Source organism: Sorex araneus, chromosome 3 (assembly GCF_027595985.1).
Source record: "Sorex araneus isolate mSorAra2 chromosome 3, mSorAra2.pri, whole genome shotgun sequence".
In the NCBI taxonomy this organism is placed as follows: Eukaryota; Metazoa; Chordata; class Mammalia; order Eulipotyphla; family Soricidae; genus Sorex; species Sorex araneus.
The window spans coordinates 89,673,879-89,692,510 of NC_073304.1; the positions used below are offsets into that span (position 1 = coordinate 89,673,879).

Sequence of the window (18,632 nt, forward strand, 5' to 3'; positions counted from 1 at the left end):
CTGGGGCTGGAGAGATAGCACAGTGGGTAGGGCGTTTACCTTGCACGCAGCCGACCCAGGTTCGATTCCCAGCATCCCATATGGTCCCCTGAGCACCGCCAGGAGTGGTTCCTGAGTGCAGAGCCAGGAGTAACCCCTGTGCAGTGCCAGGTGTGACCCAAAACGGGAAGGGAAAAAAAAGGAGAATAATTTGGATTTAAAACTCATAAACACCACCGACCCACCTCCACAGTCTCAAGAGAAGCTGGCAGATAAGGTCTTCCATCTGAGGGACAGATAGTTGCTGGTCTTAGCTCTGCAGTGAGTGGACTCCCTCAAACGGCTCCCTCAGGCTTTCCCCGCCCATTTCCCTTGAGAACCAACCATCTGGCTCCTCTTCAGGACGTGGGACCAATCAGCGACCCGAACTTCAGACCCGCTTCCTCTTCACCCCCAAGCCTCTGCGCCGGGCGGCGCCATGTTTCAGGGGCAGCAGGGATGGTTCTGCCGCAGCGTCAGTCGGGACTTGAGGCGGTTCTGGGGTAGGATGATGTGTGGAATGGATGGGTGAAAAGTTAAAGGGAGCATCCCTCTTCCCTCTGCGAGGCTCACCCTGTGCTCTTGCCTCCACAGAGGCCGAAGGGGGAAGGCTCAGTGATCCTCAGGCCGCCGACTACTTGTTCAGCTGCGATGCCTCACACCCAGACACGAGGAGGTACCCTCGGTTGGGGATAGAAGTTGCCGTGCACTGAAAATGTCGATAAGAGGAAGAGAGAGGAAACAAGTTTTCAGCCCTAGATGTCTGGGATTTGGAAATAACCTTTGCCCCGGCACAGTGACACAGTCTTCGTCCGACCTGGCCCCCTGACCCCTTCCCAATTGCCAGTCATTTTTCCAACGGCCACTCCAATAGCTCCATGTGGTGCCTTGAAGGCATCATCGTCTGATTCCAGCTCGTCTCATCCCTGAATCTGGGCTTGTGTTTTCACACTTAAAATCCTGGGAGTTTCTTTTTCTTTTTCTTTTTTTATTAACAATTCCCAACAGGGCGTTGGCTAAACGTGGAGAATAGCGAGGATTATGTCCCTGTAAGTGTTCTTGGCCCCTCCACAAACTCTCATCAGTGACTTCCGGAGAAGTGGCGCTTCAAGTTTGTTACCCTGAGACCCTCCTGGACTTCAAACCTACAATTTGCAAAGAGCTCTGATCCTCTAACTGCCCCACTCCCTGCCTCCAGTTTCTTGATTACCTGCAGATCCTCTTTTGCCAAACGTTTATTCTTTATTTTGAAAAGCTAAATACCTTTTTGTTTATTGCATAACTGAAAACATTTCATCTCTTCTAGAATATATCAGAGCCTCGAATATATCGAAGATAATGCAACAGTGTTTCACGCCTACTATCTGTCTGCAGTAGCTCACTCTGAAATCAAAGGCTCAGTGGCTTTAGGCCATTTTATCCTTCCTCCTGCATGCCTGCAAGAAGGTTAGCAAAAACCATTCATCTAGTCCGGGCTAAATGACAAAACCAGATACACATCACTGAACTTTTGTTGTCTTTGTTCTTGGTCATATTTTGTTTGCTTTTTTACAAAAAATAGTTGTGTTTTGAGCCAGATTGATAGTAAGTGGTATGGCGCTTCCCTGGCACACAGCCCACACAAGTTCAATACTGAGTAACCTAATATGTCTCTTGAGCACCACAAGAAATGATAACTGAGCAGAGAGCCAAGAGTAAAGCCCTGAGCATGGCCAAAACCAAACCAAAAAATTTCTGGCTCTGTGCTAGGGGGCCATGTGGTGGCAAAGCATGTGCTCAGTCAGTTCAGCTATCTTTCATGCCCAGTGTGTGTGTGTGTGTGTGTGTGTGTGTGTGTAGGTTTTTGTTTGTGGTTCTGGGGGAGCAACTATGGGCTTCATACATTCATACATGCAAGGCATGTGCTCTCCCTACACCCCCCACCAACTAGATTTTCCCCACTTACATAGCCTTTGCAGGTTTGTTTGTTGGGGGCCACACCTAGCAGTGCTCAGATCTTGCTCTTTCCTAGTGGGGAGGGTTGTAGAGGGGGGTGCTCTGGGTCAGTGCCTCTGGTTGATATCCTGGAAAGGCTTACTCTAACAGTAAACTTTTTCATGGTTAAACGCTAATTAGGACAATTGATATATTAAAATTTACTTGTACCAGTCTGTGGATACTCATCTTCAAGTTTATATTGTAGAATGACTGTCTGATATAATTTAAACATAAGTTTTTTTCTGTCTCTGAGGTTTGTTTGTTTTTTCTTTTTGGGTCACACCTGGCAATACTCAGGGATTACTCCTGGCTTTGCACTCAGGAATTACCCCTGGCGTGCTCAGGGGACCCTACGGGATGCTGGGAATTAAACCCAGGTTGGCCGCATGCAAGGCAAACGCCCTGCCCACTGTGTTATTGCTCCAGTCTCTGAGTTTTGTTTCTTACATCAAAAACTGCTTAAGGACCAGAGACAGTATAGGGATAAGGTACTTGCCTTGCCTTTGACTGACCCAGGTTTGATCCTCAGCAGTTCACCACCTGGTCACCTAGCTCCATTTAATGTGACAATGTGGCTCAAGTCTAGAGTGCATGGCCATGGTCCAGTAGCCACTCCCTGGAATTCTGCCTAGTAGTGCAGTTCTGATTGGTTAATATTAGATGTGATGTCTCACCTGATCATGTAGAGTGTCAAACCTGTCACATATGTGCTTTAACCCTAAGCTAGTTTCTGAGCTCCCATAATTCGTGTCTTTATTTTTTTTTTATTGAACCCAGAGTCTCACATACATGTAAATATGCTGATTTGATTTGCCCTCCTGGTCTCAAAACCTGGTTGGTTTTTTTTGGAGGGTTGCATACATTCCTAGTGCTCGAGACTGCTATGGACTCTGTGCTGAGTTGTTTGGCAGTGTTTGTGGGGCATCAGTACCAGAGAACAAACCTGAGTGTACTACACATAAAGTATGCATTTAACTTCTTGAGCAGTGTCTCTATTCTCAATGTACTTCCCCAGCCTCCTTCCTTTTGGGTTTTTGAGTCACATCTGGCTATGCTCAGGCCTTATTCTTAGCTCTGTGCTCAAGGGACCATATATAGAGAATATTGACTTTAAATTTATCTCAAGTGTACTGCATTCCCTTGCCACCTCCAGCACTGCGAGTGTTACTCTGATGGTACCACCAGCTGAGATTCCTATCATAGCAAAACAAAAAATATTAAAAATTAGAAATATGTATTTTTATTTACTTGAACTGGTATTATTTAGTAGAAATATGAAACCAAATGTGAACCACATATTATTTATTTATTTATTTTTGGTTTTTGGGTCACACCCGGCGATGCACAGGGGTTACTCCTGGCTCTTCACTCAGGAATTACCCCTGGCAGTGCTCAGGGGACCATATGGGATGCTGGGATTAGAACTGGGGTCGGCCGCGTGCAAGGCAAACGCCCTACCCGCTGTGCTATCGCTCCAGCCCAGCCACATATTAATTTTAACTTTTCTTATAGTTACATAAAAAAGAAACATAGATAAAGATAATTTCAGGAATATATTTTATTTAAAATAGCATTTTATGTGCATAATGTATGATAATTTGTTTTTCATTATTTTATTTCATATTAAGTCTTTGACATCCAGTATTGATTTTCTGCATCACATTTCAGTTGTACTAGCTATATATTTCAATACCACACCCATATGTAACTAATTGCTAACTAAATGAATAGCTTGAGTCCTTAGAAACTTTTCAAATCGCTGAGTTAAGATGATGATATAGTCCTTGATTATGCAAGAATTCTTAAATTCCATGCTCATTAAGCATATTGCCCATCATTCTTTTATTCATTTATTTTTGTTTTATGGCCACACCCTGCAGTGCTTAGAGGCTGCTCCCAGCATGGTACTGGGAGTCTTTCCTGGTGGTGCTCTGGAAAACATGAGGTTCCAGGGTTCAAACCTGGGTCTCCCATTTGTGTCTTTCAGGCCCTTCCCCATTCCTTATGGCATGTGTGGACCATACACACTAATGGTAGGTGGTAGGTCTTTTCCCAACTCTGTGTTTGGGAGTTTTTCCCAACAGTGCTTGGGAGAGCATGCAGTACCATATGTTGAAGCAGGGTTGGCTGTATGCAAGGCCAGTGCCTTAATCTCTGAAAAATCTTTTTGGTTCCCTTATCTATTCTTTTTGCAAAGTGAGTTATTAGATTGTTGATGACCTCTGCTCTACAAATTTAAGAATTGTTATTTTGAGGGCCAAAGAGATAATGCAGTGGGTAAGGCATTGGCCTTGTATACAGCTATCCTAAATTCAATTCCATTCACTCCATATGGTTCACTGGCCCCCACCAGGAGTAATAGCTAAGTGCAGAGGCAGGAATAAGTCCTGAGCATCACCAGGTATAGCCCAAAAACTGAAGAAAAGAAAAAAATATTTTGATTGGAGAAATTTCCCAAGAATTAAGGTGCTTCCCTTGCATGTGTTTGACCCTTGTTCAATTCCTGGCACCAACTGGTCCTCTGAGCACCACTACGAGCAAGTCCTGAGCACAAATCTGGGAATATCCACTTAACACAGTCAGGTATGGCCCAAAATCCAAAAGAGAAAAAAAATTATTGTGACTGGATAACCGGTGTGTGTGTGCGTGTGTGTGTGTGTGTGTGTGTGTGTCCCACATGCAGAGCAAAAGTTCTACTGCTGAGATACACCCCTGGCCAAAAAATTGTCTTTAATAATACCTCTATTAAAGAAATTGGCACTTAATGAAGCACAGAAACTCTACAATGTTCTCAAAATGCAGTAGAAGCAAAACTTTAAATAAATTTTTAGATGATTTTGTTGTAAATTCAAAAAATTATATAATTTCTTTAAAAAATAGTTTTGGAATTTTTTTCTTACAGAAATAAGAAGAAAAATTGGTAATTTTATTTGGGAACAAGATCAACATTTTCTGAGAAAAGAGGTAAGAATAAACTAAAATAATTTATAGTTTTTATTGAATGAAACTTGCTTAGAAAGACATGAGGGGAGAGAAAGAGAAGAAATATGTATTCAAGAGAGAATGTGGATTTTTTTCAGAGTTGGAGAAAGCAAAGATGCATAGAGACAAGCAAATGAGACACATGTTCAAGGGAGAACACGGGCTGGTGATCATATCCTTTCTCCTATAGCACAGCATGTGCTCCAGTCTGCTGAGCTATCTCTTTGGCCCTATATTAACTTTTCAACTATAGCACAGCAGGTAGGGCATTTGCCTTGCACGTGACCCACCTGGGTTTGATTCCTCTGCCCCTCTCAGAGAGTCCGGCAAGCTACCGAGAGTATCTCACCCATATAGCAGAGCCTGGCAAGCTACCCATGGCATATTCGATATGCCAAAAATAGCAACAACAAGTCTCACAATGGAGACATTACTGATGCCCCTTGAGTGAATTGATGAGCAGCGGGATAACAGTGATACAGTGACAGTGATAACTTTTTAGATAAGTTTGAATTTTCAAATTAAAGAGTTAGGAAGAAAATTTTTTTAGAGACTGGAGAAATAGTACAGTGGGTTGAACATTTATCTTGAACACAGCCTACCTGGGTTTAATCATCAGCCCCCTCCCCATATGGTGCCCCAAACCCCTCCAGGAGTAATCCCTAAAGGCAGAGCTAGGAGGAAGCCCTAAGCATCACTAGGTGTGGCCCCAAAACCAAAATAAATTTTAAAAAAATTTTTTAGTATTTGCAAAGCTAAGTAATATATTAGAATATTTTGTGTTTCTTTCATTCTTATTTTTTCCCAGAATATTATTTACTGAAAATAATAGTTTTTTTGTTTGTTTGTTTGCTATCTTTGACTCTATTATGGTAAGGACTAAAATATCTAATCATGCCACGTCTTTATGTGAGTAGTTGTGACAATGATAGTTGGATATGATCACTCTGGACCAGAACTGGGTGCTGAAAGTATATAAAGGGATATACATAATAACCTTTCAGTACCTGTATTGCAAACCATAATGCCCCAAAGGCCAAAGGGTAGGGGGAGTGAGCAGGAGGGTGGTAGGAAGAAGGAGGAGGAAGAGAAGGAGGAGAAGGTGAAGGAGGAAAAAAAAAGTTTCTGCCATAGAGGCAGACTCAGGTGAAGGCAGGAGGGAAACTGGGGACATTATTGGTGGGAAATGTACACATGTACACTGGTGAAGTGATGGGTGATGGTACATTGTATATTGAAACCCAATCATGAGTAACTTTGTAGCTGTGTATCTCACAGTAATTAAATTAAAAAAATAGATGAGTGGTGATAGAATGGTTATTATTTGACAGTAATTATTGATTAAAGATTCCAAAACTTTAGAGCTGAAGGAGCATAAAGATAATTTTGTTTGTTTAGAAATCACTGAGAAGTGACTGCAGTGCAGAACATATGCTTGGCATATGCTATACCTTAAGTTCAATTCCCTGCACCTCATGCCCCTCCCTACCCCAGACCATAACTCTTGATGTGACCCTGGTAGCTGATACATCTGGTGTGGTGTGGCCACCACAATAAAATGAATATACAAATCTTTTTGTTGGCCAGGGAAATTGCTCAGTGGGCTGGAAAACATGCTTTGCATGCAGGAGGCACTGGTTGATCCCCAGCACTGCATGGTCCCCAGAAGAGTTGCAAGCATTCCCCAACAAGAAGTAGGGAGTAATCCATGAGCACTGTCATGTCCTGTCTGGTCTCCAAACAAACAAAAAATGAAAACTGAAAGAGAAAGTAAAGACTTGTGTTAGCTCACATAACCCTGTATTAGCAAAGTGGAAGCAAATTTCCTGAAGTTCAACCCAAGCAAATGTTTTACTCCTGCTGAAAAATTAGTAGAATATGACTTCATAGTATGTTCTATTCTAGAAATTGCATAATTACCAAATAAAAGAATCTGTTATTTAAAAATAATTATTGATGTAGAATTTTAACCAATTATAATAATAAAGCCATTGAATATATAAATAGTACTTTATTGAATAACAATAGCAAGGATAAATCTGGAAAATAATTTGGGAAATATTGTTATTGCTTGGAATAAATCTATGGCCTAAATATAGAGATAAAAATATTATGTGATAGTTACCAATTACTTTCACATAATCTTTTGGGAAAGATTATTTATTTATTTAACTATTTATTAATAGTTAATAAATAGTTATTTAACTATTTATTTAACTATTTATTAATCTTATAGTTAAACATTCCACTAAATTTTGAAAGGGAAATATAATTTGTCCATTCCCATTTTTTAAAATTTGTAATTCACAGGAAACCTAGAAATTGTCAAGTCAAGGAATTAAGAAAATTTAAATCACTGGGGTCAGAGAGATAGAACAATGGGTAAGGCATTTGCCTTGCACATGGCTGACTTGGGTTTGATCCCTGGTCATTTGTTCCCCCGCGCACTGCCAGGAGTAATTCCTAAATGCAAAATCACGAGTAACCCCTGAGCACTTCCAGGTGTGGCCCAAAACTAAACAAAGTTTAAATCACTAATACTTTTTTTTTGCCTCAATATTTTAGGACTAAAGAGTAATATGGCCATATTAGGGAAATATTCAAAAATTAAAAATGAAGGTTTCCCCCTGTGGAGAAGTGCTTGTTTTCTCTTGAAACCCCACTCCTCTCTCTTCCTTATTTCATGAACTCTTCTAAATAAGTTTCTCTAAATAAAACTATTTTACTCCAATAAAAAAATGAAAAGAGAATAAAATTAAAGTGTTACTATCTAATGAAACTACGACTGATATTTTTAAAATTCTGGTCATCTTTATCTCTAAAAATATACAGTATAATTTACATATGTGCAAAATTTCGTGAGTTTTCTCACCACAATAGATTGAATGCACCTAAGTACATTCATGAGACACATGGTCAGTTTAGCCTTACACATTGTTGACTGGATTATTGTACTGAATGTTCTCGCAGTGTTGGGGATCAGAAGAAGGGTCTCACAAAGGAGAGGCATGTACTCTTCTGCAGGATTATATCCCTGGCACTATGCTGATTTTTTTAAAATGTGACTTCTTTTTTAATTTGCAGCATAAAGAATCACCAAATGAAATAAAGATACTTCAGAAAAGCAGTGAACTAGCTAAAGATAACAAAAAAGAAGTATTCAAAAGGTACTGAATTCATATACCTTATTGATACTCAACTCATATAGACCTCTTTGAGCCTTATATGATTGTCTCAATTTTTACAATGTTATGAGGTTGATATTGCTATCACTATTTCTGTAGTTTCAAGTATTAATAAGGAACTGTTTTTCACTTTTTTGGTGGGTGGGGGTTGTTTTAATTCCCGGCTGTGTTCAGGGCTTTCTCATGGCTCTGTGCTCAGAGATTACTCCTGCAGAGCTGAGGGATATTGGGGTTTGAACTGGGTTCAGCTGCATCCAAGGCAAGCACCTTTGACGTCCCCCCGCCCCATCTTGGGCCTGATAGTGCTTAGGGCTAACTCCTGACTCTGCACTCAGAGATCACTCCTGGCAGTGTCAGGAGACCATATGCGGTGCCAGGGATTGAATCTGGGTTGGTCATGTGCAAGGCAAGCACCCTTATCCACTGTATTATCCCTCCTACCCCTTGCCTTCTTTGGTAAGATTTAAAAATTTTTTAGTATTTAGTGGCTGAAATTAAAAAACGATTAAATATGGGTTTATTTTGTTTAATATAAAATTAACATTTGATTATATATTAAATTTTCCATTTCAATATTTTCTGCCTTAATTTCTCTTTGGTTAGGAGTAACAGTGGATGGTGCTCATGGGCTGCTCTTAGCTCTGTTGTGGGTGGGTTAGGGATCATTCCTGGTTGTACTGGGAGAACCATGCAGTGCTGGGTTGAATCCCCAGCTCCTACATGCAAATCATACACTCTAGGCTACTGTGCTATCTCTTCAACCCCCTTCCCCTAATTTTATTTTTTCCCTTCTCCCCTTCCACTTGCTGTTATGGTTGATGTTGTGGTGAACAGAGGTTGCACACAAGCCTGACTATGGTGCTCAAACAATTTTTAGTTGTGACTAATACTCTCTCTAGGGACTGCACATCAAGTCATAATTTTTTCTTATATCATTATTTTTTTTTCTTGGGACTGGAGCAATAGCACAGCGGGTAGGGCGTTTGCCTTGCATGCGGCCGACCCAGGTTCGATCCCCAACATCCCATATCGTCCCCTGTGCACCGCCAGGAGTGATTTCTGAGTGCAAAGCCAGGAGTAACCCCTGTGTGTGCATCGCCAGGTGTGACCCAAAAAGAAAAAAATTTTTTTTTAATTTTTTCTTTTTTTTTCTTATACTTTTTAATCTGCTGTTTTATTTGCTCTAATTCTTTAGGATCCTTATGTATAGCACTTCTTTGAAGGCCAGAGAGATGATGCAGAGGGTGGGGTACTCGGCTTGTATGCAGCCAACTATGGTTCATTCCCCAGAACCACATTATGTCCCTAAGCCATTCTAGGAATGATCTCTGAGCAAAGAGTCAGCAGTCATCTCTGAGCATCATTGAGGGCACAAATACCACCCTTAAAGAACAAAACAAAATGAAACCCCACTTCTTTGCGCTTATTTGTTGTGCTTTTTATGATAAATTGATAAGAACCTAGAATGCAGTTCAGTGGTAGAGTGTATGCCTCACATGCATGAGGCTCTGAGTTTAAAGAATAATTTATTTTAGGCACCTAAGAGTACAGCAGGTCAGCAGGTAGGGCGCTTTTTTTTTTTTTTTTTTTTTTTTTGCTTTTTGGGTCACACCTGGCGATGCTCAGGGGTTACTCCTGGCTCTGCACTCAGGAATCACTCCGGGCTGTGCTCAGGGGACCATCTGGGATGCTGGGAATCAAACCCGGGTCGGCCGCATGCAAGGCAAACACCCTACCCACTGTGCTATTGCTCTAGCCCCAGGGCACTTTTCTTGTCCATGGCTCACCCAGATTTAATCCCCAGCACTGCAGCTTCAAGGATTAATTTAGCAAATTAAATATATTTTTAAAAAATTTGGCCACTCCTAGCTATGCTCAGGACTTAATCCTGGCTCTGTGCTCAAGGATCATTTCTAGAAGCTCAGGGATCATATGGGCTGCCAGGATGGAACCCCAACCAGCCACATTAAAGGCAAGCACCCTACCTGCTGTACTATCTCCCAACCCCAACTCTCTCACAAAATAAAAGTTCTTATTTCAGATATGAACATTCATTAAAAAACAGATGCCCTATAGAACAGAAACTATAAGAAAAAAATTTAATAAATATGACAATTATAAATATTTTAAACTTGTGTGGACAGTAAGAATGTTAAAAAAAAAACAAGACAAAAGAAAAATACACAGAGGATAAAACAGTTGGTAAGGCTAGTTTCCTTATTATCAATGAAGGCTTATTAGTCTGGGGCAGCCTCATCACTCAGGTAACCATCGATAGTAGTATATCCCTTGCAAGTTTTATAAAAATTCAGATATTTAATACAGTTAAATTAGATCACAAATATAGGCTTTCTCCTGATTTTCCATGGGCAGTTCCTCATTTTGGAAAAACTATTTGATATTATTTGTAATGGCTATATATGGTATTTTGTGAAAAGTTTATGGTTTTTATGCTTTTTTAAAAAGACGTTTTATTTCTTTGTTTTTGGAGCTACACCTAGCAGTGCTCAGGGACTACTCCTGGCTCCAGACTCAGGCCTCATTTCTGATGGGTTGATCACACACAAGGCAGGCACCATAACCCCCTACTCTCTCTGACCATACCCTCTTAAACATTTATCCTTTAGTAAAATAAACCTTTCTCTACTTTTTAGGTAATTTTCTAATTATAAATACTCAGATGCGAAACATACAGCATATATATTTAAAGGGATATGGTACTTTAAGCCCAGGGATATGACTCATTGATAAAGCACTTGCCTTATATGTATGGAGACCAGGGGTTATATTCCTGGCACATCAGAAAATTAGAAATAGAGTTCAGAAAATTAGAAATAGGCCGGAACACATGTTTTGCATGCATGAGCCTCAGTTTTGATCCCTGTTACCACATATGGTCCTGAGCACTGCACCAAGCCAGGAGTCACCCCTGAGTATTTTTGGATGTGGCCCAAATTTGCTTTTTGGGTCACACCTGGCTCTACACAGGGGTTACTCCTGGCTCTGCACTCAGGAATTATCCCTGGCAGTGCTCAGGGGACCATATGGGATTCTGGGAATCAAACCTGGGTCGGCCGCATGCAAGGCAAACGCCCTACCCCCTGTGCTATCACTCCAGCCCACAGCCCAAAGTTTTTTTAACTAAAGTTTTTAAAAATAGTAAATTTTGTTTTTTTCTAATTGCATACTTAAAAGTTTTTCAGTTTAAGTAACATGGTTTAAAATTATTATAGTTTAGGTAATGTGGTTGCTAACAGTATTAGTTTATGGTATTCATGTATAAAATCATACCCTAGTACCATAATGTGCCCAAAATCCTCTACCACTGTCCCTATGAGATACATATTTTAGAACTCATGATGTGTTTATAGGGCTGTCAGGGTGGCTAAGGCACATGTGGACAGGCAACACTGGGGTTTGTATATGTGATTTTTCTACTTGCTGAGCAATCACTAAGTCACTGTGTCATCCTCTAAGCCTTAAATATTTCTTTTCTGAAATGACTAAGAAAACCAAAACTGGGGCTGGAGTGATAGCACAGCAGGGAGGGTGTTTTCCTTGCACATGGCCAGCCTGGGTTCGATTCCCAGCATCCCATATGATCCCCCGAGCACCACCAGGAGTAATCCCTGAGTACAGAGCCAGGAGTAATCCCTGGGCATCGCTGCTGAGTATGACCCAAAAAGAAAGAAAACCAAAACTATTTGTATTAATTAGAAACAGAAAAAAATCCATCATGTCCCAATAAAACTGAAATATGGTAAAATAGCAATAAATTACATATTTCTGCAATGATTTTTTATTTGAAAAAATCCAAGAATATAAATATGAATCAATGCATGTTTAATTTTACAGCACAGAAAAGCATTTTAGAGGGACTCCAGTTACAGAAAAGCAAATGTACTTCCCTCTTCAGAATTATCCAGTGAACAACATGGTAACAGGTATTTTAACGTAAAAGTTAAGAGTATATAACCCCAAATAGAGGGAAAGCACAGAGCCAAAAATAGCCCCTGAGCATGCTGGGTGTGGCCCTTATAAAAAACAAATAAACAAAAATTGAGAGTTGAAAAAAATTTTTATTTATCTATTTGGGACACACACAATGATATTCAGGAACTACTGGCTCTGGCTAGGGAAACCATATGGTGCCATGGAATGAATGAACCCAGGCCTTCCACATGAAAAGCATCTGCTCCGCCTGTAGAGCTATCTCTCTGGCCCTTCTTCCTTCATGTTTCTACATAAAAATTTGGATAGTTTTTGGAAAAAAGATTCATTTTTTATTTTTTAAAATATATTTATTTTGCTTTTTTTGGACCACACCTAATAATGTTCAGGGGTTACACCTGCTCTGTGCTCAGGAGACCATTTAAGTGCTGAGGATTGAACCTGAGTTGGCCATGTGCAAGGCAAGTAAGTGATCTATCCTCTGCACTATCCTCTGGCCCAAGTTTGATTATTTTAGAACTAAATACATTTGTATTTAATTTTGATGTGAAATGACAAGTATGTCTTCCTTTGTGCCATGCCCTATGTTTCGATAGAAAGGAATAACAACTTTTTGGGAAATTTGACTTGTATTAACTTAAAAGCAAAAATTCTGTTTTAGACAATGATATTTTTATGCCTATAAATTTAATATCTATACTCAAAGTGAGTTGAGTTCAATTCAATGAATGTTAAATTCCTAAAGGTGGAACTAATTAAAATGTTAGCAGAGACCCCAATTAGCAGGGACCCCAGTTCAGCTCTCTGAACCTCTGGTCCCTTGAGCACTGCTGGGAATAACCACCTAGTACAGAGCCAGAAATAGCTCTCCAGCACTGTTAAGTGTGCCACCTTCACCTCCAAAAAAGTTGAAGCTATGACTCAGAACAGGCTGTCTTGGTCTTAGAACTATTAACATTTTAGTGTAAAAAGTCTCTAGTGTAGAAAATTTAGTACTCCACATTGTAGAATATTTAACAGCAATCCTGGATTCTGCCACTAGATGCCAGTAGCATATCACACAAGTTATGATGACTCCATACATTGCCAAAAGTCCCGTAAAATATCAAGGGAGTCTTGGGGTGGGGGGTGTGATGGGGGCGGGCGGGAAGTGAGGTTGTCTTTTTGTGGTCGATGTGTAAAATCCCTTCAGGTGTTTTTTTTTGTTTTGTTTTGTTTTTGTTGTTGCTTTTTTTTTAATTTTTTTAAAAAAATTTAATCACCCTGAGATACAATTACAGACTTACAAACTTTTGTACTTACATTTCAGTCATACAATGATTGAGGACCCATCCCTCCACCAGTGTCCATTCTCCACCACCAATGTTCCCAGTATCTCTCCCACCCACTACCCCCACCCCATTCCCCCACACACACACCCCACTCCCCGCCTCTGTGGCAGGCAGATTCCCCTTTACTCTCTCTCTCTCCTTTAGGGTGTTGTGGTCTGCAATGCAGGTATTCAGTGGCTATCATGCTTGGTCTATAGTCTACTTTTGGTACATATCTCCTACCCCGAGCGGGTCCTCCATGCATTCTCTGCTTGGTGGTTCCTTCTCTATCTGAGTATCCTTTACCCACAGCATGTGAGGCTGGCTTCAAAGCCATGGAGCAATCCTCCTGTCCTTATCTCTACTCTTCTTGGTGTTAGTCTCCCATTTTGTTACTTTATATTCCATAGATGAGTGCAGTCTTCCTCTGTCTGTCCCTCTCTTTCTGACTCATTTCACTCAGCATGATACTCTCCATGTTAATCCACTTATATACAAATTTCATGACTTCATCTTTTCTAATAGCTACATAGTATTCCATTGTGTAGATGTACCAAAGTTTCTTCAGCCAGTCAGTCATCTGTTCTCCAGTACTCGAAAATCCCTTCAGTTTGATAAAACTGTTATCACCCATTAAAGTTTCTAATTGACAGCTACATATATGATTGGTAAAAGGAAAAAGTATTTTTTTTAAAGGAAGACTTATTGGGCCGGAGCAATAGTACAGCGGGTAGGGCATTTGCCTTATGCGTGGCTGACCTGGGTTCGATTCCCAGCATCCCATGTGGTCCCCCGAGCACCACCAGGAGTAATTTCTGAGTGCACGAGCCAGGAGTAACCCCTGTGCATTGCCAGGTGTGACCCAAAAAGAAAAAGAAAAGATTTAAAAGAAAGACTTATTAATAATTGTCATCTTACACTGTAGCACTGTAGCACTGTCGTCCTGTTGTTCATCAGTTTGCTTGAGCGGCCACCAGTAATGTCTCCATTGTGAGTCTTGTTACTGTTTTTGGCATATTGAATATGCCACAGGTAGCTTGCCAGGCTCTGCCGTGCGTGTGGGATACTCTTGGTAGCTTGCCGGGCTCTCCAAGAGGGATGGAGGAATCAAACCCTGGTGAGCTGTGTGCAGGGCAAATGCCCTACCCGCTGTGCTACTGGTGCCCGCTTGAGCATCTTACACTATTTTGCTTAATTAATATTTTACAGGTAAAAAATATTTCAGATGAAAAACTTACAATAATTAAAAGTTTGTGAATCCAAAATAGACTATTAGTATGTAAGTTATCTGTTTCAATGTGACAAATTAATCCCAAACTTACTTAGCTTTAAAGAACAAGTATAGATATAAATTATTTCATGTTTCTGAAAGCCAGAAATATAAAAGCATCTTAGTTGGGTTCTCTGATTCAAAGTCTTTTATAAGGTTGTAATCAAGTTGTCAAGCTACAGTTATTCTAAAGAACAATTTGGACCACTAAAACAATTTCAAAGATCAGTCATGGGGCCTGAATTTGATTTCCTAAGCACCTTGGGGAGTAACCCTCCCAACACTGCTGGGTTAGGGGAGATGCCTCCCAAAAAAGCAAAGAAGCAAAGAAAAAAACCTACTATAATAATCTATTTTTAGGCAATAAATGTCCTTATATTTAAATAATTTATTAGTATAACTGTATCATTGTATCATTGTCATCCCATTGCTCATCAATTTGCTCGAGCGGGCACCAGTAACGTCTCCATTGTGAGACTTGTTACTGTTTTTGCCATATCAAGTACACCATGGGTAGCTTGCCAGGCTTTGCCGTGAGGGTGGGATACTCTCAGTAGCTTGCTGGGCTCTCTGAGAGGGATGGAGTAATTATTTCTTATTCCCATCCTCACAACTATCTTTAGAAGCTAACATTTAGTTTATATAGTTTATATGTATAGTTAACTAACATGATTTTTTTTATGCACTAGTTTACTTTTAATGAGATTGGGCATGTTCAGGGTGGCATGGTCATAAACTGAACTAGAATTTTAGCCGTTAAGTCAAGAATCATGAATTATATGGGATACCGTAGTAGGGCTTTAAGAGAGTATCTGAAGTAAATGACTGATTAAAAATCCTTTAAATGTACTAATAAAAGTATACTAATCAATTTTATATGATCAGAGTAATAATTTTTAACTATTAATGATCTATTAGAAATAAACCATATGCAGCAAATAATCTATTGATTGTGGTAGTGTTCTAAATTCAGTAATCTTGAACATAACCAGATTTTTTTTCATATGGTATTCACTTTTAAATTATGTTTCAATTTTAATCTAAGTAACAAATACTTTACATGTTATAATTACTCAGATTGCAGCAATTGCTATCTATTTAATGTTGCTTAAAGTTATTAGTCTTTAAACTCATTCTTGATTTTCTTTCTGATTCTCATTCCTATTCAAGTTATTAGTGACATCAAAATTAGTCTTATTCATTTGTTGACTAACCCTAATATCAACTTTCCCATCATCTTTTTTTACTGTTGTGGGGCCATAGCCAACAGAACTATAGTAAAAGGATACTTGGTGTCAGGGATTGAGCCCAGACCCTCACACATACAAGACATGCATTGTTCCATTTGAGTAATATCTTTGTTCCTCAGTGCTTTACATGCAGGAGACCTGGGCTCAATCCCTTAAGGACAGAGAGAGGAGTAACTCCTAAGTACTACTGGGTGTGGACCCCAATAAAACAGCAAATAAACAAAAGGTGGTAGAGGGCAAAGGAGATGACTCAAGTAGTAGAGTATATGCCAAACATGCACATGGCTCTTTGTTCAATCCCTGGCACTGTCCTCCCCTCAAATCAATTAAAATAAAAGTGGTAGAAGGTTGCATGGAAAGAGTGAGGAAAGAGTGTTCCTAATAATTATCAGGTTTCATGAGAATCTTCTCACTGGTTATTATGTATTCTTTTTACTTACCTAGATAAAGCCTTGGATCTAAAAAAAAATAGTACAGGGGCTGGAGCGATAGCACAGCGGGTAGGGCTTTTGCCTTGCACACAGCCGACCTGAGTTGATTCCCAGCATTTCATATGGTCCCCTGAGCACCACCAGGCGTAGTTCCTGAGTGCAGAGCCAGGAGTCACCCCTGTGCATTGCCAGGTGTGACCCAAAAAGCAAATAAATAAATAAGTAAATAAAAATTTTTAAAAAATAGTACAGGAGTTAAGACACTTGCCTGCACACAGGGGACAGGGTTTGATCCCCAGCACTACATATAATCCCCTGAGCTGCATCAGGCATGATCCCTGAGCACAGAGTAAGTCCTAAGCATCACAGGTATAGAACCAAACAAAAAAATTAGCCATCTTTTCCCACCCTCCATGCCCCACTCTTACAATGCTAGGAATCAAATCCAGGGCTTCACACATGCAAGGCAAGTACTCTACTACTGAGCTACATCCCTAGCCTCAATCATTAGCTATCATTAGTAAATAATTATATTTAATCAAATAGTATGATAGGATTTCAAACACATATGTTATTTGTTTTTATTTTGTAGGGTATATATCAATTGATGTCATGAAGAAATTCCTTGGAGAGTTAAATGACTTCATACCTGGAAGCTCAGGATATTTGGCATATCATGTTCAAGATGAAATTAACATGTCTGCTATAAAAAATAAATTGAAGAGGAAATGTTAAATTGTTCTTCTAGCTGGGCATTTGTTTTGTAAATTGCTACCAAACTGTCGCACAATTGAAAATTTTTCATTTGGGACTTTAAATGGGAAAATGGGGTAAAGCTGTTTCAGGGCCAGATGATAACTCAGTGAAGTGAGCCTGTGCTTTGCATGCAGGGAGCCAGGTTCAATCCCTAGCACTAAGTTTTCCCCAAGCACCTCTTGAGCATGGCGCTAGGAAGCACAACACAAGCACAGCCCTTGCCTGTGTGCGGCTCTGGATTCAAACCCAGCACTGCAAAAAACAATAGCAAATAAGTTAGGGCTGGAAGCTGAAGAGATAGAGTATAACGATTAACACACTTACCTCACAAGTGAATGAATGATCCAGTTTTGGTTCCTGACACCACATATGATCCCCTCAACACTTCCAGGAGTGGCTTCTAAGTGCACTGGGAGAAAGGTTTGTCTTTGGTTTACACTTTCTGCCCTTAAAGCTAACCCTTAACTTTGTTTCGATTTGAGGATAAGATAAGACAGAGTATAGTATAGCAGCCCTTGAGAGTATTTTATTGCTCTTTCTGGCACCCACTGGTCTGGAATGTATCTTTTCTAAAAAGTTCTTCCCTGTTCTTTTTCTCTATAAAACCCCGTTTATTTCTTTATTCATACAAGATGATTACTTTGAGAACCTGAGTTCACAATCTTCTGTTCTGAAGACTTGCTGTCAACAAAGTTCTTTTTCTACTAGTCACCCTAATGTTAGAGTGGCAGGTGAACAAGATGTTTGTGGTTACATTTCATTCTTGACTTTGCATAAAGTCAAGAGAGAGAGCTGTTTGCTATTTTAACAACCTTTAAACAGACTCCAGGAATGTAACCAACAGCATTGCTCTTAAGACCAAATCCAGCAACTAAATCCTCATCATTTTCCTCAATAATAGTCAAACAGCTGTTATTGGGTACAAAGGCTGTGACTGAGTGAACGATTTGCATGCAGGAGGCCTGGGCTCAATCCCTGGCACTACATGGTCTCCCAAGCAAAACAATCCCCAAGCACAAAGTCAGGAGTATCTCACTGAGCACCACTTGGGTATGGCCAAAACCCGAAATGAAACAAAAACCAAAACCTGGCCTGTACTTGGGACCAGCATGAGGCTTCATCTTAAGACAGACCTAGCCCAAACTCAAAGACTGCACTCACTACTGATAATTAGCTGATAAGCCTCTGAATGAAAATCACCACTGTCGAAGTCCTTGGACTGATGTGCATAGAACACCCAGGCCACGACAGTTTGAAAAAAGGCCTTTAATCAACTTCCCAAGACAGCTCCCTGAGCACTGCATCCTGGAGTCACCATGCACCCCAACTTGGACTGCATTATTTACTTTGCATCCCTCTCGTTTTACTCTCTCCTTTCTCTTATTTTCTTTTTTTAAAAATTTATTTATTTTTTAATTAGTGAATCACTGTGAGGGTACAGTTACAGATTTATACATTTTCGTGCTCGTGTTTCCCTTATACAATGTTTGAGAACCCATCCC

General features: G+C 40.0%; 1 protein-coding gene across 1 annotated transcript; it reads left to right on the top strand.

Annotated features, from left to right (window-relative positions):
* The first annotated feature begins 457 nt into the window (after nt 1–457).
* Nucleotides 458–17,109, top strand: TERB2 (telomere repeat binding bouquet formation protein 2). Its single transcript, XM_004609797.2, has 7 exons — nt 458–521; nt 613–694; nt 1,325–1,464; nt 4,898–4,959; nt 8,062–8,144; nt 12,018–12,106; nt 16,967–17,109. The coding sequence occupies exons 1-7, from the start codon at nt 458–460 to the stop codon at nt 17,107–17,109; spliced, it is 663 nt and encodes a 220-aa protein (XP_004609854.1).
* Nucleotides 17,110–18,632: the final 1,523 nt, after the last annotated feature.